Source organism: Helobdella robusta, assembly GCF_000326865.2.
Source record: "Helobdella robusta unplaced genomic scaffold HELROscaffold_4, whole genome shotgun sequence".
In the NCBI taxonomy this organism is placed as follows: Eukaryota; Metazoa; Annelida; class Clitellata; order Rhynchobdellida; family Glossiphoniidae; genus Helobdella; species Helobdella robusta.
In genome coordinates, this window is record NW_008704902.1 from 5,234,860 (window position 1) to 5,258,320 (window position 23,461).

Sequence of the window (23,461 nt, forward strand, 5' to 3'; positions counted from 1 at the left end):
TAGTATACATACAAACAAAAACCAGCACGTACGATTATATATATATATATATATATACACAATTTAAAATAAATTCTAATAAGACGGTGAGATAACCTAGTTTAGTCGATACATTTTGTGCATGATGTGGAGGAGGCACATGAAATAATTTTAAACGTTTAACCTCTGTTTAATGTTCATCTACAACACATAGTAATATAAATGCATCTGTTACTGCATGCAATACATAAATATACAACGTATAAATTAATTTTTTCCTTTTAACTTGTGATAATTTTGGTAGTCACCGTAAAGGGATTTGAAGATTTCCCTTGCACCGGGAGATAATGTACTGTGTAACTGTGCTGTAGTGTACTCGTTGCACATATCCAACCATCTGTAGATAGCTTGCAACAAAGCCTTCTGAAAAAAAATTTACACTCGAGCGTTTGATCATTCTAGACATTAGAAAACATTGCATTTGTCAATTTAAAATGTCGTGATCACTAGTGGTGACAAACTTAACATTGTGAAGATTTTAGAAAACGTGGCAAAAAGTTAAGTAACCAAGCTAAATAAACCAACCTTAATGCTAGGGTAGAGAACGACTCTTTGCAAGCAATCTACAAACTCGGCAACAACATAATGAACAACTTTGTTGAAATTTAATTTGTGCTCTGACATCAAATTGGCTAATCTTTATTAAAGAGTGAAATATAATTCATATAAACAATATTTCTGCATTTCTTTATAACATGCAGGTTTGTTATGTTAGTATATATTACAGTATATATGCATGCATATATCATAACTTGGTTGTTTGATGGAGAATTTACATCAATAATAAAAAATGAACTAGGTATGTTGACATGTTGTATGTAGGTAAGTGACATGTATTCATAATTTGGTTTAGTTTGCTGAGACAATAACTAAAATAGTAAAAAATGGATTGACAGAAAGTCGGAGGAGCATTCCTTTACTAAAAAAATTGAATTACAATGCATTTTTGAGATGCAAGTTACAGAAATGGTGTTAAAATGAACAATTCGAGCAGTAGATAACTGAAAAATGTTAAAATTTTGATGGTCCTCACAAGATGAATTTATCAACAAAAAAATAGCAAGTGACATTAGACATGAAGGTAGCAAAAATGAAAACATCAGATAATTATTTAATCACAATTAAAAGTTGAGCCTTGAAGCCTTGAAAATCTTTATGATCTAATAAGTTATACTGTCTAACAGTAAATTGATGAAATTTATTTCAATTAAATTAATAATTTAATTTAATTAATATAAAAATATAATTGTGAAAAATTAATCTACCTAGCAACAAGGAGGGCTGACATTTCAATTTGGTTGAGCTGTGACAGACCAAGAGTAGATTGTGATTGCTGCCCAGCCCACATGCATGCTTGTAACAGTTCTTTGGGAGAATTATATAACCAAATATTCAATTTTATCCAAATATATTCAAATACACAAGCTAAAAACAAACTTTTGACTCCATACATGAAATTAGGGATCATAGAATAAACAGAAGTCGTATGATGAGACAAAAGTGCATTGAGAACGGAATGATAGGCCTTGAACAAATCAAGAAAATTCGATATGTGCTCAACGACATTGATCTCAGTAGTAAGCTTTGTTGGATACAACTCAAGATCGACTGTAGATGTCGCATGAAAAAGCAGAGAAACATCTTGATTTGTTAGGAAATCCTTAAAAAGATGAGGAAATGCATTAAACATTTTCGTATTTTCAATGAATGCGTTACACTGACCGACAAATAATTTTACGTTTTAAAAATGAAAACTTGGTATGTACAAATAAATTTCATAAAAGTTTAGGCCTTAGTAGATTGAAGAAAATAAAAACCATTGTTTACCTGTCCCTGTGCAATATAAGTGGTTAATGTGTTCAACATTAGAGTATTCAGGGCTGCTTCTGTACAATTTTGTAACAAAGTTGTGATCGATATCAAAATCTGCGTATTTTAACATAAAGAAAAAATAATTAAATGTCTAAAATATTAAAGTACACTGCTTTAAATTCTGTTTTGTTAAAAAATAATGAAAAATTAATAACTCGTTGTGACGTGAAATAGAAAATGCCTTCCAGATGACTGTTGGACCAATGAGATATTTGAAATAATTGCTGCCAAATCAGTAAATAACATTCAACATCGATCCATTCAGGTGAAGACGAAGTAATTGATGGTTCCTAAGCAATGAAGTAATAATAAATAACATAAAATACAAAACTTAGAAATGAATACCGTAAAAATTATTACAAATGGACAAACACAAACAAACACACGTTTAGACGACATTTTCCCCGAGATCGGGGAATGCCGATATTACAAATGGACAAAAAGATTGAAAAAATGCATACTAAAGATTCAAAAATTTCCTTCAATGCGACATCCAACAGATCTTGAGGCAGCACACACAGCAGCAAACCACCCAAGTCAATCAGATCTACCGCATTATTATTCTTTTGATTCTGGTCTTTTGAAAATTGTTGGTGAACATGTTTTTTTTCTGCTTTTGATGAAGGTAGTATGGAAAAACTCGAATTGAGCTTTCTTCTATTGGCAATTTCTATTTTAAGTTTTGCTGTTGTAATTTCCCAGGCCGTCATTAAATATTTGTCAGGGTTTAATCCCATAAATGTATTATCATGTTGGTTGTCTTCTTTTTGAAGAGACTGCTCTAAAACTGTACTTCCATCTCTAAATCCACTGACGATTTCTTTTACAAGAACAATAGATGACGAAACAACTTGAGCATTCTGCCAAATTAGTAAAGCCTACATTACTCAACAAACTATTAAAGTAAATAAAAATTAAACAAACCTTAGAAGACTTGATGTTGTTGAGTGCACATTTAAAGAAAAGAAGTAGCTCTTTAGCTCCAAACAATACAAATTCCTCCTTGTTATCATCCTCCTTATCTGCATTATCACCACGACCTATATCATCTTCATCATCGCCATCACCCTTAAACTTATTGTCGTTTATTTTTCTTTGTCTAATGAAACAATCTAATATTTGAAAATAAGTGATGTACTCATCATCATCAACAACAACCATGTTATCACCATCATTATTTTGGTTTTTCTTTGCACTGTTATGATTCTTCGTTTTATCTTTCACAATGTCCAACTCAGCTATCTTCTGATAAAATTGATGAGTCTTAGGTAGTGCTTTATTAAGTAACCTAATTTTCAATCTTTTCAGTAGAGTTAGACAATCTTTTTTGACATATCGTTGCATTAAAGTCTACCAGGTAAATGAAAAAAAAATTATTAAATAATCTGTTTAGCCTAAATGTTTAATGGTTTAATGAAATACATTTTTAACTGTATAACACAAAAACAACAAAATAAAACCTTGTCAATCAAAGAAATCGCCCAAACTAAAGTTTCAAGAGCTGAATGTCGATTTACATTGCTTTTATTTACTAAAGATTCAACCTGAGATAAATAAATGAATTTAAGTTAAATTTAGTACTATCTTTTATAAAATAAAAAAAGTGAATTAAGCATATTAGTAAAACACAAAAATATTTAATAATAAATAAGACTCTATAAACAGAATGAAAAAATATTAATGAATTAAGCTAGAACCTCTCCGACAAATCCAGCTAACTGGTTTATGGTCTTTGAACTTTTGAGGGCATGAGTCATCAAACTTTTGAATAATTTCTCTAAAATATTTTTATACTGCAACAAATAATAATAATTTATTGCATGATTTAGTTCAAACTGTGTTAACAAGCAAACCAACAAGAAAAAAACCTACATATGGCATCTTATAAAAATGTTCATGACAGTGAAGAATCCAAATAAAAAGCATTGAAGGGTTAATAATTTTAAACAGTAAGTGAGCGCATTTATTGTCGAGGCATGTTACGTGCAATATGTTGAGGCACTGTTCCATCAGAGGTTTTGCAGTTGGTTGATGTTGAAAGAAAACGCACAAGAGACTCAAAGACGCCAAAAGTGCTCGAAACTTTTCATACTCATCCATGAAGGGTAAGGTGAATTCAGAAAGAATCTGAAAAAACTTGTACTTATAAATAGTTTTTTCTGATTAAATTTAGCAAATTTTTATTGTGTAAATTATCCCTAGCACCATTATTCAATAAAATTTGATCATACAAAACTCGTCAAATAATTAGTTACAAACAAACAGCTCATGGAATATGTTGTAACCTCTATGAAGGAATAGAACTGATTGATTTTTGAAGAAGCAGAGAGGAGATCCTGATGAACAGTGCTATCATCTTGAAGGATTTGATTACTTAATAATTTCTGAATACAAGATGCGAGCTGAGATTGATTATCTACATTGCAAAGTTCTTCAATGGGCTGAATTAACAATTGAAATAATGTTGACACTTCTTGATTATCTCCAACAGATTTTTTTAATTTTTTTCTGAAACAAATCAACGAGAATGGTTATCATAATTAAATTTTGCGGATCATAAATTAACCACTTCTGTGATTAAAAGAATAACAAATCAAAAAATAAAATATTTGATGTTCACGTGGAGGTGATCCAAGATGAAGCAGGGGCTGAAGTTAATAAAAAAAACAAAGGTCTTGTTCATCCTATATCACAATTCTAAACATTTTAGCTGCAGATAAGAGGACACACTTTATCAAAAATAAGGAAATAACTAAGTGAGATGAATAAAAACTTGTATCCCACACAGTAGGCAAAAAAGGCATTGAAAGTTGGAATAGGTGAATTTAAAAAAATATTTATAGACATGGAGAAAGAAAAAATACACTGAAAAGCATAGGAGATAAACTTTAGAAACGTGCACATCTTACAAGAATAAAATGTGAGCTTTATAAGACGTGCAAGTTAGGTAGCGTACCAGCATGAGAGCAAGCCAGCTTTGAGAGGCAGATGTTTAATAAAAATCTGCGTTGTAATGTTGATAGGAATTTCCAACAAAATCATTAATAAACATTTGACGTTAGCTGGAAAAACTTTAATAAAAAACCTGGACATGTAAGAAAAAAGTGAAACTGTGGTCACCATAGAGGCCCGAGAGGCATTAGCTTGCTGATAGATTTAGAAAATGTTAGTAAGATTAAACTTCTCATTCACATGAAAATAAAATCATTCAACCAATCAAATAGTTTGTAAAAAGTTATTTTCACAATGTTCAACAGCCGTGCTTCACAATGTATTTTTTTAGAAAGAGACTTCCAAGGATCAGGGCCAAAAAAGCAAATGCAGATTTAAAAATAGATTTTAAAAATAGATATTTTAATTTAATATGGATATAACAAAATATTTATTTGCATGGAATTTCAAAAACATTGTATTACTGTGAGCAAAACTGCAAAAAAGAACATACTTTTGATTTGAAGTGGTGAGCACGTTTGAAATTCGTTCATACAAAATAGAAGGCAAATAATGATGCAAGTGGTACATGCACCCATACCCTGATTCTTGCCAATTTGTAAAAAACTCTTTTGCCAATTGTTTTGCTGCATTGCTATAAAATTTTAAAACATTGAAAATACATTTTTAAAATGTGATCCATTTCAAAATAGATTATTTACAAAATTAATCTTTTGAAATTAACAAAACATTAAAATGAGATAAAAACAAAAACTAACTGGTCTGACTCCCTACATTCAATTAATTTCTGAGCGAAATTTATACTGTGAACTTTACACCTATCCAGTTCATGAAATTTGCTAAAAAACTCAACAACTGAATAAAAGTTATTACATGCTAAACTCCAATAAAGTAGGCTGAAATCAGCTGCTTGGTCTGAAGTTTTATTTCTTTCATCAAACGTAACCTAAAAATAAGTTAAACAACAGATTATCATAAATGAATAAAAAGTTACAATTCAGATTTGATGTCAAACAAATCAGCTGTAAGCACCTTTTCTAAAGGATGCAGTATCAAAAAATCGCAAAGTTGCTGAGCATAATTCAACGTCTTGGCATTGGACATGACGCACAACCAACGTAAGTTCAACCATAAGATTCTCGTCTGCAAAAATTTAAATTGATTGCAATTAAGTATTTGAGAGAAAAATTATTAAAGTAACAATCTTTAGGAGAAAAACTATTCTCGTTTTGCATCACTTACTTCCAGATTTACCAGAATATCAAAAAGGATAAGAATACCACACTTCACATGAAAAAGAACGATATTAATTGGCACTTTAATGTTTATTTTGTCTCAAGAGAGACTAACTGCATTTCCAATGATAAAAGCAGATACAACAAGTTTATAATGAACTTTGCATATGCATTTTCATTCTTCACAGTTTCTTTGACAAGCACACCAATTTATTTCTTCTCATACTCATCGACAGTGTACCTCGTGTTTTTTGGGCTCTCTCTGCAATGTTTCTTACCATTTAACTTTTTCTTTTGAAATAGTCTAGGCATCTTGCTTTTTTGATTCTTGGTACTTCTCATATAAACTCAACACACTACCTCTCTTTTTGTTGCTAAGCATTTTCCTCAAGTTGACAAGCAAAATTCTCAAAAGCATCTGCACCATTCATTTCAATACAAAAAAATATAAATGATAATAACTTTGAGTGAATAATTGTTTGGTGCAGAAATCCTCAGACTAAGCAGTGATTGAAAAACAAAAAACCATTAGTTAATTCAGAAAAAAGATATAATTTGTACAATATTTAAAATAAGGCTTAGCATAAATAAATATTCAAAATGAATAAAAAGAAACCAACCCAAGCAACAAATAATAAAGAATCCTCGGAACTTTTAGAACAAAACTTATGCAGCTTCATTGATAGCTTGAGATTCAGATCAGGAAAGATGAATGAGCAGTCAGGAAAACTGTGTGGAAAGTCTTCGCAAGCCCTGTTGCACAGTTTACAATTAGTTTTCTTCATCCACTCACTCATAAAAACGGAATTACATGGAAAGAGGAGTAACAGTTCTCCTGTCGTTCTTAGCAATTCCAATGCACATCTGACCAGCGTCTGGTTTTGCTTTTATTGTAATCATTGTATTTACATATAGAATAATTTTTTAAATTGAATACAATATTTACTATGTAAAAGTATTACAGTATAAAATACAAATACGAATTGAAAAGATCCACACTTCTTTCATTGATGTTTTGACTGTTGAGATAGAGATATTCTGAGTATCCATCAGAAAAACAACAACTTGAATACTGGCTTTTTCAGGCAAGCTGTCCACTGGATTGTTTTTTAAGAAATAATTCCATAATGTCAAAATTGACTCCTTACAAAAGTTGTTTCCAGCATCCTGACATGTAAACAACCATTAGTAATTTTGTGAAATGCAATCTAAAATACATAAAACATGATGCTTTTTTTGAAAAATTGGACTAGCAATTCATTGATATGAGTGAACAAATTTGAAACATTAAAATTTATAATTTTAAAAGTTACCATGAAGATAACACAGAGAAATTTTATATTTTATGCTCCAGAATTTTTTTATTAAAGCTTCATTCATTGCTATCACTTTTTTTTCTCAAAATAATTTAATCTCATTCTACATAAAAAAAAAACAATTTTATAGATGCATTCAATTCAATCAATGCGATAACCAACAATGGAAATAAATATACCCTGCTTAAACTACACATTCATTAGCATTCAAATTATTTACTAAAATTTGAACCCATATAACTTCATATTCCACACCCCCATGAACGTTTCATGTTGAAAAATCTTTGAAACAATTAAAAAATGTAGAATGACAACAAATCTGGCAGATCTTACAGCATAACTAAGCATGATGTTCAGAACATTATTACCAAAATTGTTGCAAAAAAAGTACATACTTTGATTTTTACTTTTTACAAACATTAATAAGTAAGACTATAATAAAAGTAGAACAGACAGGTTAACACAAAGGATTTTTTTTCATACTCAGCATACTTACTGTAATTATCCATATTTTTGGTCATCAGACAAAAATATTATTGCTAAATGAATTTATTTTGTCATTATTAAAAAAACTACATTAGCACTATGTTCCACATATCACCATAATTCTTTTAAATATAAAATTCAATCAATTAACAACATCAAAATTGTTTGTTTACTATATGACCTTCAAAAAAGATGCAAGATCCAAACATTAACAAAAATTCTCAAAACCGGAAAACATTAAAATAAACTTTCTTCCAAAGTTAACTACTAATTTTCTCTCAATTTTAACAAATAAAAGTGTGCCAAACTATTGACAAATTATTGAATGTTCAATATTCATATTCTGGGAATGATGAAAAAGAATAACCTGAATTTTTAAAAAGCTGAATAAATTCATTCCAAATTTTCAAAACAGTCTCAAAATGAAGACAAGTGAAACAGCGTTGTAGGCTGAAAAATAAATAGAAATAGAAAAATAATTGTTGAATGATATTTATAACAGGGTAATCAAACTTGAGAATAATTTCAATGTTCCATGTTATGCAGACTTTCACATCCACTAGCAAGGACAAGATATCCTTTATTAATAACTCTACTTGATTTCTTCTTGTATACAGTTCGATTACAGTCAATACATCGTTGCTTATCTTAAAATGAAAAATAAATAATTTACAGACAATAAAAATGTTGCTAAACAGAAAATTTATTAAAGGTATCAACCATATTTTATTTATGATGGCAATATTAAAAATTAATTAATTGATTTTTTTCCATATGCACCACTTGGTCATGAAAATGCATTGTATTGGTTGTGTTTTTTTTATCAGAATATTCATAACTGCTAGATCTCAAGAGCAATAACGAAAATTTAAAAAAAATGCAATAAATTAACAATCTGTAAAAAATTTTTGAATTTAGAGTACAAGAAAAATTTTTTTAAATTTTTCATTGTATGCACCACGTGGTCACGAAAATGTGTTGTATTGTACTGGGAGTTAAAGGAGTTAAACAGAAGAGAGTTAAAGTTATTTCTTCAACAAAGCATTTAAATTACAGTACTATCCTCTGGGGAATGTCAATAGAAATAGAGTGAATAACATAATTATTTTTTTAATCAGCAAATATTGCTTTATTTATAAGAAAAAATAATTTATATAAAAAAAATTTAAAAAAGCGTGCAACCTACTTGATAATAAAATCTAAAATAAAATCTAAGTAACTACTCTAAAAAATGTTAAAATAAATAAATAACGCTAACCCGATTTTCAGTTAACCAGGACTTGAGTATTTCCAAACATTTATTCATTTTCAGCTTTTAATTGCACGTTCAATTATAAAACAAACAAGAAAATTGTGGAAAGAGAATGCCTGAGCAATCGGCAGATGTTTTATCTATAAATTTAAACTTTTAATTTTTAAACGCGGAGATAGTGCGATCGATTATTTACATTAAATATATTATCGGATGTGAAGTGGTCGATAATAGGTTATTCACGTGTGGAGCATAAACAACAATAAATGTGGCAAACCATTCTTAAAAAGGTTAAAAAAATTTTTTTCTTGGTTTCGTGTGTCATACACATTTAAAATTAGTTTGATTTTTACCGTAAGATACAATTACGGTCGTTTTTTATCAATAATAAATGTTAAAGGTATTATTAGTCCGTAATACTCTTCCAAAGGAACCGACAACACGAATTCAGCGTATATGAAATGTGAAAAACGGCGTATGTGATAAGCATGTGATAAGCGAGGATTTTTTTTGTCGCATTTGAATTTGGTCACTGAGTAACGGAAGCCGGCGATCTTATCAGTTAGACCATCACGCAACCCTTCAATTACAAAACAAATTAAATATCAAACTGATTTTTTTTAACTCAAAATACTTTTACAATAAAAATTAAAGCTTTAAGTTTAGCAATTGTCGTTGTGTTTGTACATAATATTGTAAGTATTTAAACGAGGAAATTTAACACCGTTAGCTTCATTTTTCAGAAGAGGTCCATGCAACTGTAATGTTGGTTTTAGATATTGCCTCGAGACAGTTGGATGAGAATATGTAAGAAATCTTTCCTCAGTAAAAAGTCTGCGTCGTACTGACCTCTCGCCTGGAAACAATTTGTTAATCTGAATCTGTACGTTTGTTTAGCATGACATAAACAAATTATATACTTGTATCAGATTCGATACTGTTGTTCCTTTCGTTAGATAGTGGTTCATTTTATATGGATTATCGTTTCTGGGCTTAAATTCAGGTGAATGAACGCCTTGATAATAGTGACTCATTGAGATTGCTGGCGCCTCTTCATGGACACGTATATACTCCCGAACTTTGTTAGGATATGGTTTATACCAGCGATCTAATACCTTGATTGTTATCATTTTTTAAGATTCAATCGATTATATTTTAAGTAAAAGTTTACTTTCAGAATTCATATTTTGCTCTTAACAAATTTTCAATAAATATATTAAATTTTAACATTTTAGCAGAGGTGTTAAGGCAATTGTATGTAGCACCGTTAAAGCTACGAATGGAAAGTAGGGGAGAGTGGGGATGGTTGAGACAAAGGGTTGGATGGGACAGGTCAATAATAAGAAAATTATGCGCTTTAAGGGTACTCTTTTAGTTTATCTTTGTCGAATATCATGTCATTTATGTTTATCTAAAAACGGATCAAATTTCATGCACGTTTTTAGTTTCCGGACTGAAAAAACTGTTTTTGGACCTCGAAAGTAAAATTTAGGTGATCACATTTTTTCGTTTTATTTTACATTAATTTTGTTTTTTTAAATACAGTTTGCTATTATTAATTTTATTGTTTATTTAGCGATTCTTCTCGTATAATATTGTCACTTAAACAGAGACAATAAAAAAGTTAATAGAACTTTTATAACTTAAACCTCAGTTGGGGATGGTTGAGACAATCATTTAAAGGGTTGAATGAGACATCTCAATCAACCCTGAATAATTAATTATTATGTGTTCTTTATAACTCATTACCTTTTGGTTATATAGTTTCAGTAAATATAAATTTAGGTTGGTTTGTATTAATTTATCTGATAAATTAATTGAATAAAACAAATTATTTATGTTTTTTTATTTATTTTTATTAGCATTATTTAATTTATTATATTTATTTTGGAAGACATGCCACGAACTCATATTCGAAAAACCAAAGTAACTGATAGATTCAATGGTGCACCAGATGAAACATTGACGGATTGTGAAGCTGTGAATCCTAACAGTTTGAATAATTTAGAGTCTACAGATCAAGTTTTTTCACAGCAGGATAGTGCCTACAAATCAAGTGAATCATCAAATCCCCAATTGAATAACACTATTGAAACTTGCAAAAATGTTCTTGATGAGATCGCTACAATATTTAAACCTGAAGACATCAGGCCATTTCCAGTTGCTCCACCTAGGAAACTGAAAGGTTAACACCCCAGGCTAGGTAAAACAAGGATTTTAACAGATACTCCAATTAAAAATGAAATTTCTCAAAGACAAGAAAAAAGAAGACAAAAAAACAGAAAAAAAAAGGAAAATGTGAAAAGAAAAGTCGTAGGCAATTGAAATTTTCAAGCAATTCTGGCAACAAAAATAATGGTGATGATGATGATGCTCTGTGTCTTTATTGTTGCTCTTCATGGTCTTCTTCTACAAATGGTGAAAGCTGGATTAAATGCCAGGGAAAATATAAAGAATGGGCACATACTGCTTGTGCTGGTATTTCAAAGACAGAACAAAATTTTGTTTGTGAAAAGTGCAATTTGAAATAAATATTTTGTCGAAACTTTATTTTTTTCAAATTAATTTTATTTGATTTTGGTGAAATTTAATAACAATTCATCCTATAATATTTTCTAAATAATATGTCATAAAATAATGTTTTCTTGCTGGTAACTTCTGCAAGCCATAAAACAAAAGCAAGGGATATTAACTTTTGAAATATCAATGAGTTAAATGGTGTCTCAAGCATGACTCCTGCTGTCTCAACGAGTACAGTAGCAGGGATGGTTGAGACATTTAGGTACCTGTAAAACTTTTGAAACTGTCGTCTAAAATGACTCACAATGTTGCATGAGGTTATAAAATCTTATTCAGTAGACCCAGCTCTAACTTAAATGCTAAAAAAGTGTTTAATGATGAAATGATGAAGGGCATTACATTTTGTTTACGTTAGGACGGAAAGTGTATCAAGCATCCCCACCCTCCCCTATTTCCATTTCTCAACCGATATTTGCGTGATATATAAATCGTCAAAAGTCACAATTACCATTTATTTCTTTACCCATACAAACAATCAAGAAATTTGTTTGAAATATTGCAGAAAAATCTACAATATTTAAACTATAAAATTCATAAAACAAAAAAATCTTCGATACTTGTATTGTAACATTTTGCTAGCTAGCTTGTAACATTAAGAATGTTTATTTTTGTTAAACGCGATGACTGGCAATTGAAGAACTTTGCTTCGCTGCTAACGAAGTCACGCTGAAATAAACAGAAATGTTGTATGGAGGAGTATGAGTAACTTTATTTATTAATATTCGATCTGGATATAGTTGACTGAGTAAACATTTTGAAATGTTGGTTTTTAAACATCATGTTCTTAGAGGTTTAAAAACTTTAAATGAAACTGAAACGTACACTCAACCGAAAATAACGAAACACGAATTTTCCAGGTTCTTGACTAGCGATAAATTCATGGCAAAATAGAATATAGAAAAAGTAAAATATTATTCGATCGATGATTCTATGGCCGATGCAGCGTAAAAATAAATTATTAATTCTTTTGTCCTACGCAAAATTTAATTACAAAAATAACTTTCATTTGAAAAGTAAGCAGCTATATCATTTTGACTAATTATATGGCACCGCCGATGTCGTTGCCGTACTACAGTACTGGTACTACTACAATTATTTGCTATTGACAACTCTGCCTTTCAATTATCCAAAGAAATTACTCACAAATGTTGGCATGTAATGGTTTGAGTATATTTGCCTATTATGTATGATGTTAAAAGTAAATGTTATTTAATTCAATTGAAGATTTTTTATTATACCACACGATACACGTTATAATGCTAGATATACAAGACTAATGGTTATGCGTTTGTTATTTATTAAACCTTACACAACAACCGTCGTTAGCATTTTAAATATTAAAAAGAGATAAATGTATAATTTATATAATTTTTCATTTTATATTGTATGAGAGCAAAAAAAACTGTCAGCATTTGCACAAGTTTTTAACCTGTGTTGCATGGATTCTTTCCGAGGGAGCAGTTGTTTCCATTCTGTGACATCTTTCGACAAACATTGCTTATTCGACATTTGAAATTTGCATTTATTTATATTCGTTATCTACGTTTATTTGTATTTACCAAAAAACTGTTTGAAATGTTTATTGCATTCTGTTTTGCTAAGCAACGAACCAAAAATTTTCTTAGTGAACGCTCGATCAAAAAACAAATTCTACTGTTGAAACCACATACATACAAAATAACGAAATAATTTTTTAATATTTGCAAAACAATAAGCAATATGAATTTTCAAGTGAAGACATCATGCGGGACCATGGATAGTTTTACTATATATATCCAAGAGTGAGTGGGACATAAGCCAATATGCTGCAGGAAATGAAACATCTTAACTTTATAATATATGGGATGGCTCAACAAGTTCCGTATTATGTCTGTTGGAAGGAGATTAGTACTAACTGATGAAGACATCAAAAAATTTACAGTAAGAACAGTTTATTGCGATTTATTTTATCAAGCAGATTCAAATATAAGAAAGTTTAGACTGCCATATTTGGAAGAGAAGATGCATAGTTAAAGCTGTCCTTTTTGTTTTGAAGCGATCACAAAGAATTTGTTTGTATGTGAGCTTCCTTGCTAGCATGCTTTCGTCAATCCTGTGCTAAATAGTGGTTTGAGCACTAGGAAACATGCCTCTTTTGCGGAGACAATGTGGCCGTTCTTATACAGTTATCATCTTTCTAGGAACAAGACCCGTGGTTTCATACCAACGAATCTTTTACTATATAATATCTCTAGAGTTGACGTGTTATAATTAGAATCATTATGAAATATGAGATGCTAATGAAAATGAAATTGTTTTATATTGTGTGTATTTATTCATCGGTTTGATGTGCCATCTGCTCATGCTTTTTTAGTGACATATATGTGATATAGTGACATGATTTAATAGATATATGAAGAAGTTTACACGAGGAGCATAAATATCGGTGTTAACGTTGGACACCAGGTGTTTTGTGCCTGATAATTATTTCCAATGTTGATTTTTTGCGATCGTCTTCTCATTCTCTCTTCTTACGCTAAATCTGCGTTTGCTTTTTTTGGCTCTTTTCTTCGGAACTCTTTACATCCTTCTCTAACTACTTCTCCATCACTTAAGAAGTTCCGAGCAGATCTCAAAACCCATCTGTTTGTGAAATTCATTGAAATTCATTCATTCATATTTTTCTGACTTTCAATAAAGAGTTCAATGAAAAAGATACGATTGGGGGCAATACCAGTTAAAATTCCATGGTCACCACCTTAATGCAGATATACTGCAATATCTTTGGATAAAATCTTTTATCTTTAAAAGTGAATAAGTGTTTCAATAATTTTAGTGCAGAAGGAAGTTAATATCTCTCGTCTAATAAGATTTTTTCGTTTTTAATGATTTTAAAATTGTTATACTATTAAATTTTTTGGCTGAATGGAGGCCACTGCAATTTATGATTACTCTGCCTCACATGCTGACGAATTGTCATTTCACGTGAATGATATCATAAAGGTTTCTTTTTTTCTTCTTTTTATTTTAGCTTTAAAAAGCTTTAGTTTTCATCTTTTAACATTTACTTTTCTTTTGAATTAATCATTGTAAAAATAATGAATAAAAGAATAATATAATCATAATGGTATATGTTTCTATTCTTACTTCTTTTCTTATCTTACCATCATTTCAGTCATGATCATCATCATCATGATGTCATTCAGTCTCTTCTCTGGTAATAAAGTTTATTTAGTTCAGCAAATGTGGTTTAGTTGGTTTGCTTAAAACATTAAAAAGTTATTTATTTTCATGAGCATGTAAGGCCATATAATTGATAATAAATAAAAATTAATTATAAAACTCAAAAATCATTTTTTAATTTTTAATAAATTATGTTAATAAACAATTAATTAACCAAGGAATCAAGCTCTCATAATCAAGCAACCACATCAACCATTAACAAACGAAATAGAAAAAGTGGAGTTTTTTTAAATATTAATTATGATAAAAATAATGGACAATGGCATCTTTGAAAATAAAATGCTTATCTAACCAAGCACATAATAATTATAATATTTAATAATATTACATTATATCATTAACAGCTTCTCTTGAATTAATAAAATTGAATTTTTACATCAATTAGTATTACTTTTAGCATGAAACTTCTTTTGTCCAAGTCTGATATGCACACCTTGAAATTTTGTTACATTTTCAAACAAATGCTAGTTGAAATGAGTCTAGAATTATATATATTCATTATATAAATATATTTATTTTAGTAGGTGATAAAATTATAAGCAAAAACGTAAATATAATAATGTTCATATTTTTAGTAGTTTTAGTATGCATACAACAACAACAACAACAACAACACACGTTTAGACGACATTTTCCCCGAGATCGGGGGTTGCCGTTTGGCTATCTATGATGAAACCGAATGTCATCATAAATATTTTATTGGCTAATTTTAATGTAGGATGCCCTTCCTTACGCAACCACAGTTATAAGCGGTGGGCCTAGCCTTTGATGATCCAACATCACTCACAAGGCAGTGAGTGATGTTGGATGCATACATTCATTAATAATTTAACATTCTTTTTACACCAATTAGTATTACTTTTAGCATGAAACTTCTTTTGTCCAAGTCTGATATGCGTAATATACACCTTGAAATTTTGTTACATTTTCAAACAAATGCTAGTTGAAACTGTGGGCTTTTTAAATTTTATAAAAATTTCATAAAAATTTGTGCTACATACAGTTTTTTTAGGTAATAATGTTTGTTATATGTGGCAAAATTTATGGTATATAAGAATTGATTTTTTCAAATTTAGATTTCAAATGAGATTTTTTAAATTATTTCTTAAAATTGTATTTTTTTTTATTTTGCTTACATTTTTGTTTTTCTACCTAAAAATAACTACTCAGATACTGAATGAAGGGGATGGACAGTGGTACAATGCCGAGTTGAATGGTAAATTAGGAATAGTCCCAGCAAATTATCTGACGTTTGAGCCACCAAAGTGAGTTGCATTCTTGTTATAGAGTATTATTTTATGATGGTTCTTTTTAAGATAAAGACCCATTAATCAATGAATCAAGTGTATTTGATTGTTAAATTCAAGTGCTTCTATTAGGTTTCAAATAATGAAAAAGATGTTTGGTGAAGTGTGTTCATGAAAATTTAATTTGTTCAGAGCTTTAGTTGAAAATGTAAAGTTAATCTAATTGAAATTGGAATAAAACATGAAGAAATAAAAAGTTTATTTGAAGAACAATAATTTTTCTGTTAATGTACAACTTACCTTGAATTTGTTGTTCCTATAAACTCAGCAGGATATCAAAAGAATATGTTAGCTGAAGACTGCATAACTATAAACAAATATAATGTTTTTACTCAACAACATAGACCAAATCATATGTATGCCAGACCAACATTGAGGAACCTAAGTTATGATTTTCTCAAATTTGGGGAATACTAAATGGAGGAAGTTCTAAGAATGTTATTGCCAGTAAAAAAAGCAGCTTTCAAACAATGGCAGAAGACGAAGACTGATGAAGATCGAAAGACATACCAATCAAAGAGCACAGAAGCGAAGTAAGGCAAACAAATTCGGTCACTCTATCAAATAGCAAATCAGGCCAAAAGACTGAAAAAGGATATAGTTGGTTCCACATGCATAAAGATTAATAAAGGCACCATAATAACCTTGCAAAATGAAATGAAGGATCACTGGAAGGATTACTTTGGTCAGTTATTGAATGAAACAAACCCTATTGGGGAGAACTTTGATGCACTTACGGTGGAAGGACTGATTCAGGACATCACAGCTGAGGAGCTTACGGATGCGTTGAAGGCAATGAAAGGGGGTAAAGCGGCTGGTTCGTCTGGACTTACAAATGATATCATCAAGGCATCTGGTGGGGCAGGCTTCAGAGCCCTCTTACACATCTATCGGGAGATGTGGAGTAAATTGATACTACCAGTGGAATGGAACAGCACTACTGTGCTGATATATAAATGAAAAAGAGATCCACTGAAATGGAGTCAGTGTTGGGTCCTTTAAAATTTCTGATGCACGTTTTTGGCTTGCCTTATCTTGTTAGGATCAGAGTGTTGGGATTTACACAAATGCAGACGAGTACATATTGACCAATATGCTTTGGTTCAACAAAGCATTCAACCACTTATAATATGTCTGTCCTCTGATGAATATTGGAGAGTGAATAATATTAATGTTAATATTGATAAAACATATAATAAGGAAATAAAACAGTATATAATTAATTAACTTGTTTGTCATTAGAATGTCTGGTATTGAAGTTGCCAACATCTTTCTACCAAATTATATCATCTTCTTTCTTCAACTTTTTAACATTTTTTTATTTTAAAGATGGTACAAGGTTGTGTCGAAAGATCAGGCATCCAAATTAATTGCTACCAAGCAGAATCATGAATGTAATTTTTTGGTTAGACCAAGTGAATCAACTGTTGGGGAAATATCTTTGACTGTGAAGTTAGCATGGTTGCTTTATAATTTATTTTCATTTAAATTTGTTTAAATTTAAATTTTAAATTAAATTTTCATAATGTTTCTACATAATTTTTCCTGCATCATGTGTTTTCAACAATCATAAATTCATTTTATAGCTAGAAATTTATTTATTGAAAAAACATACAACTGATGTCCTGTATTTTTATGCCTTGTTGCTCATTGGTGGTGTGAAAATGTTTGAACATTGATGTTTATTAAACTTTCAACTTTTATTTGTTGAATAAAATGTACAAACAATGAAACACTTAGTATAGGAGATGTACAACACTTCAAAATACTGAGAGATCCTAGTGGCAGATATTTTTTGTGGAGTAGTGCTCCAAGGTTCAACAGCGTCAACAAATTAGTAGAACATTACAAAAAGAATTCAGTTAGTAACAATGGCAACGTACCATTAAGAGAAGATTCCTTTCAGGTAAGTGTTTTCTTGGCTGGGGTTAATGCTCAATTAATAGCTTGCTTAAGATTTTTAACATAATGAAGCAAGCATTATTGTTCTAGTTCATCATTTATGAGTATTTCTTAATCAACATTAGACAAATTGTATTAACGTGAACAAATTACAGACTCCAGTAGTGACACAAATAATTTATTACTTATATAACATTAAAACTTAAAAGAAGTGTTGCTGGTACTAATTGTGTGATGCTTGATTTTTATGTTTGCATTCATTTACGCTCCGTGTGTGTTTTGTCGTTGAAATCTCTGAAGCAAGTACACCAGAGAGATTGACCCTTTTTTTAACCTTTAACGACGTCATCATTGGTTGATACTTTGACAGTTAAGTTGGCAAATTAATTTTATAATATTACTTTATTACTTTTGAAAAAAATCAAAGCTTGAAATATAGCGAAAGGTAATAATAGTCAATTTTAAATTATATATTTTTTTTCATTTAGTACATTACCTAAAATAATTGCCTAAGATATTTATGGTAATACTGATATGCCAAATTAGTCATTAATTTTTCATTGAAATTTAATTTGGAATGACGTTTGTGATAAAGTTATGAGTTACACAAAATTCACAACATTGTATGGCATTTTAATTTTCATGAATTATTCATTTTTTTTATAATATTTAATTTTGTGAACCACTCATAGAAGCAAGTGATTGCCTTGTATGATTTCAAATCAAGATCTCCAGAGGAACTAACTATTTATGAGGGTGAAACTATTACAGTCCTTGAGGAAGTAATTACTGTTTAATTACATATGTTTAATATGTTTAATAACTTATTCATTGATGGCTTTGTTGAACTCATAAAACTTTTTATTTTAATTTTTGAACTTTTTGATTTAATAAGCTACAGATTTGTCTTTGATTAATTCAACATGGAAGCAATGGTGACCACACGCCATGGTGACCACTGCACTTGTGCAACCTAAATTTTCGTGAAATCATTCTGTTAAACCATTGCACTTTTTTGGTGAAAGCGCTGAAAAAAAATAATTAAAATTGGAATGTCTAACGCATAATTTTGGTGATGATAAATTTTTTTTTTAAACTTTTTTTTTAGGTGGATTCTCAATGGACTAAGGGTTCAGTAATTAGAAGAGGGCAGACGGAAACTGGCCTCTTTCCAGCTAACTATGTTCTACCTAAATGATCTGTTATTAATTATATCCATTATTTTATTTATAATTTATCAATTTCAATGTCATTGTTAATTGAGGTTGAATTTATTTTTTATCGGTTTTCCAGTTTAGTTTTTTAAGTTTTTTTAACTAAAGTAGCGTTAAATTGCTGATTGTTTTGTATCGTGTACATGTTTCTATTGTTTTGCTGGCCTAGTTCATTCAGCATTTTTTGAAACTTGCATTCCATCCATTATGCTGCGTTTTGCTTTGAACATTCATGAATGATTATGTTTCGTTGGCTTGTCTGCTTGTCTATAGCGAACTCTCTTTTATCACTCATTTGTAAAGTTAAGTTAACTATTATCTAACTTTATCATTTTATGAATCAATTATTTAAATTTTCTACAATGTTTTGAAACAAAATTTAATATTGAAAATTATTTAAAAACTCAAAATGTGTAATCATATATATATATATAGAATCAAATAAATTCGGCAAATTTGTTTTATTATTTTCAGAAAAAAATGTTGATGAAAGGTTGATAGATAATTATTTAGTCACAGATGTGACTAAATAATTGACTAAATAATTAATCATCTTAAATATGTGATTTAAGATGATTCATTCGAAGCCATATATATATTATGTATGTATATATAGAATAGAAGCGGATTGATAGAATTATTAAGTAATCTGATAGTTATTTGCGCAAAGATTCGTACTATGAGAATCAAATCATTAAAAAAGTCTTTCTGAAACTGTTCCACAATAGAGTATATTTAGTTTGAAAAAATTGAAACTTAATTTTTTTTACATTAACCATTTTTTAAAATAAACCAACTTGCAAATCATACATATAGAATAAAAATCAAATCAATAAATTAATTTATTCGCAAACATTAAAGGTTTCCCACAGTTTATGTTTTTGTTTCCGCGCAAGACGAATAGAGTTGATATTTTGTAAAATCAAATCGAACTCTTGTCTGGACTTTGATTCTGTCAGGTGGTAATTTTTCGTTGACAAGAAGATGACGTCCTGCGTTGGAAAGGTTAAAATGCTGCCCAACGGCAATCAATTGATAAAATAATCTCAAAACAATGAACTTCAGAGTTTGAAACACTCAAATCCAATATTTTGTGTCACCGGCTGCTTTTATAAAATATATTATTTTTTTTATAAAATAAATTATTTTTATTTAGAATGCAATGTGCATGGATGATTTTTCACCCTTAATAATGTTGTATTACTAATTAGTAATTACTTTACAGACTATAGTATAGTAAAACTGACACCATCATACAGAAACTAGATCATAAAATAAACTTTTAAGATCCCTGGCAAACTATTGTATAATTTATAATTTTATATTTACCAATAATAAAATATAAAATAAAAATTAATATGGCAAATCTCACTTTACCATGTATCAGTTAACAAGGGTGCGTTTTTAGGGCTATAAATGTTCAAATATTTGTTACACGTGCTGGTTACACATGCTGGTAATGCTAGGTTGCACTAATCTTGTGTTATAAAATTTAAGCTTTACCAAAAATATTCATGCCTAGTAATGTAAAGATGAGTGTTTTGAATTTAATGGAAAAAATTTGTATTTAGAATTTAGAGCTTGGTTTTTTTTCCACAAGTTTTTCATGTTTATAAAACTATTGTAGCTATTCAAATTTTTATGTTGTTTTATCTGTATTTTTAAAATAAAAAACCAGAGACTGTAAATTATATACTAATGAAATAATAATAATATTTGATGACCATGGAGAGGTGTCAAAAGACTATGGCTAGCAAAAAAATCAGCAAACTTTAAATTGAGAAGGCCAGAACTAATAAATAACAAGCTACACCTTTCTTCTATAGACATTTTGTTGTTACTGGCTGGTGATGAATAACAATCACAGTGGATCAATAGTTTTTTTGTTAATTGTAATATAGATGGCTGCTGTAAATGTTGCTTGCTAAAATCTTTTTCAAATTTTAGTGTGCACTCTGAATTATCTTGAAAAGTTAGAGTGAATGTTATGAATCAAAATTCTTGAAGTGCAAATTTAACTTTAAATATTGGTTTGATATTTCTTACTATACTTATTCACTATATGTTTATGCTGAATATAGCATCATGCAAAGAAAACAAATTCAAATTTATAATTTTTTTTAGATCATTGAATGCTTGGCTGCAGTTGCCTGGCAAGCAAATGAACCACTGAAAATTGAAAAAGTTTCTGTAGCACCACCGAAAGCTGGTGAAGTCAGAATCAAAGTAGTTATTCTTCTATATTTGACAAAAGCAAATTGACTGTTGAAAAAAATATTCAACATGTCTGATTGTTTTCAGATATTACATTCAGGAGTGTGTCACACAGATGCTTATACATTGGGTGGTCATGATTCAGAGGGTGTCTTTCCTGTTATATTGGGGCATGAAGGGGGTGGAATTGTGGAGAGTGTCGGGGAAGGGGTTACTGAATTCGAAATTGGTTGATAATATTCAAAATTTAGTTTTTAAAAAAATATTGTTGCTTTAATTTCTGAATATCTAATTTTACATTATAATGATGATGCCGGCTTGTATTTCAATTTTTATTTATTTGACTCTTTATCCACATTTTGCATGTTTATGTCTATGTAGTGTTTACACCCGTGTTATCTTCTACGATAAACTTTTAATTTTGGAATTTCTTGGCGTTCGTCAATTGCTGTTAAATCGCTTTCCACTTATTAATGTATTTATTAATCATCGCCATCACCTTCGTCTGCCGTCATCATTGCAACTGCATCAACCAGTCAATACATCAGCTCTCGTTAATAAAGGCTTCTCACATTGCTCACCATCAATATGGAACAGTTTGCCACTCATCATCCGTCAGCAATCATCAATAGAAACGTTTAAAAAGCGATTGAAGCAGCATCTGTTTGAACAGGCCTTTGGTGACCGTGCTGAAATTTGTTTATCGGAGCGCCTCTGATGCTATGCATAAGGCGCTCATAAATGACATTATTGTTATTATTTATTATTATTTACTCCTGTTCTGTTATTTTTTATCTATGTTTTCTTAACTATAAAGCAGTGTGTTTATGTGTTTATTAATTTAGATTTGTTTTAAAAAATAAATCATTTTTGTTGGTGGGCATTATTGAGGTATTAATATATCAGAGAATTGTTGGTTATATTTATGAGTTTAGGATGATTTCTATTTTTCAAAATGAATCACAAAAATAAAATAATCATTGAATGACCACCAAGGGGACCATGTGATTCCTTTGTACATACCACAGTGCAAAGAATGTAAGTTCTGCCTTAATCCTAAGACAAATCTCTGCCAGAAAATTAGGTTAATTCTTACTAACTATCAATTTTATATTCCAAATACATTTTGGCAAATTATTTTTTTCTAATTGTATCATACTGCAAAATTTGTGGAGTGCTTCTAAAAAATTTTGGAGGCCCTAGCTTTGTTTGAGTTTGTTGAATATATGGTCCTTGAGACGCTTGTCGTATGCATGTCGGCTCATGTTGCAGAATTTTTAAAATCAACAGGAAGTGCATTCCAGATTTTTGCTGATGATACTGAAAATCTCCTTTCTCCAGAGCGAGAGGAACTCATTTTTGCAAGCGCCAAATCACCATTTTTGGAGAATCTCAATCAACTCTGGCTTGAAATTCCTGGAGCAAGCTAAAGTTGCTTTTTCAAATAACCCAGAGTGTCGCCAACTATAGACAATCTGACCAAAAGAACTAGTTTGAAAACAATTCTTTCTGGCATGCAGTGCCAGCGACGAAGTCCTGCTCTTTCTTTTTTGATATATGCTGAAATGGATTCAATTTTCGAATATCCAACAAACAGTCTATCTGCAGAATGAGATAAATTTATCCGTTGATTCTGCTACAGATGATAGTGCAAACGAGTGCTTTTGTTAACGATAAAATAACGTGATTGAAAAATTGCTGGTGGAGTTGACTTACATAGTTAGCTATAGACAAAAGATTATCCAGAATGACTCTGAAATTTGTTACTAGAATTTTATAATTATCTGTTTCTGAGACTATGCGACGTTCCCAACCAAATATATGCGTTTTGTTGCGTTTTATTGACGTCAAGTTCGAGCCTGTTTTACCG

At 30.0% G+C, this 23,461-nt stretch overlaps 5 protein-coding genes across 5 annotated transcripts in view; 3 read left to right on the forward strand and 2 right to left on the reverse strand.

Moving 5' to 3' along the window:
• Nucleotides 1-246: 246 nt before the first annotated feature.
• HELRODRAFT_162620 (hypothetical protein) lies at nt 247-5,967 on the reverse strand (the record flags this gene model as incomplete). The annotated part of the gene is made up of 12 exons (XM_009024775.1): nt 247-399; nt 565-656; nt 1,477-1,699; nt 1,867-1,965; nt 2,373-2,771; nt 2,836-3,261; nt 3,372-3,455; nt 3,609-3,704; nt 3,895-4,070; nt 4,868-4,914; nt 5,622-5,809; nt 5,896-5,967. The coding sequence occupies 12 exons, from the start codon at nt 5,965-5,967 to the stop codon at nt 247-249; spliced, it is 2,055 nt and encodes a 684-aa protein (XP_009023023.1).
• A 435-nt stretch (nt 5,968-6,402) lies between these two features.
• Nucleotides 6,403-10,282, reverse strand: HELRODRAFT_162621 (hypothetical protein; the record flags this gene model as incomplete). Its single annotated transcript, XM_009024776.1, has 4 exons — nt 6,403-6,516; nt 6,719-6,982; nt 7,164-7,265; nt 10,073-10,282. The coding sequence occupies 4 exons, from the start codon at nt 10,280-10,282 to the stop codon at nt 6,403-6,405; spliced, it is 690 nt and encodes a 229-aa protein (XP_009023024.1).
• Nucleotides 10,283-14,636: 4,354 nt separating this feature from the next.
• On the forward strand, nt 14,637-16,223 carry HELRODRAFT_66884 (hypothetical protein; the record flags this gene model as incomplete). The annotated part of the gene is made up of 2 exons (XM_009024238.1): nt 14,637-14,714; nt 16,125-16,223. 2 exons carry the CDS (start codon nt 14,637-14,639, stop codon nt 16,221-16,223), a joined length of 177 nt encoding a protein of 58 aa, XP_009022486.1.
• A 1,407-nt stretch (nt 16,224-17,630) lies between these two features.
• HELRODRAFT_137293 (hypothetical protein) lies at nt 17,631-18,155 on the forward strand (the record flags this gene model as incomplete). Its single annotated transcript, XM_009024777.1, has 2 exons — nt 17,631-17,722; nt 18,002-18,155. Coding segments are annotated over 2 exons (246 nt in total), but the record flags the coding sequence as incomplete, so codon positions are not given.
• Nucleotides 18,156-20,285: 2,130 nt separating this feature from the next.
• HELRODRAFT_95088 (hypothetical protein) overlaps nt 20,286-23,461 on the forward strand; it is a 5,873-nt gene continuing 2,697 nt past the window's right edge. Inside the window, exons 1-4 of the mRNA XM_009024349.1 lie at nt 20,286-20,382; nt 21,502-21,603; nt 21,679-21,820; nt 22,588-22,675. Of these exons, the coding sequence (XP_009022597.1) occupies nt 20,362-20,382; nt 21,502-21,603; nt 21,679-21,820; nt 22,588-22,675 (353 nt within the window). The 5' untranslated portion in view covers nt 20,286-20,361. The remainder of the gene's footprint in view (nt 20,383-21,501; nt 21,604-21,678; nt 21,821-22,587; nt 22,676-23,461) is intronic.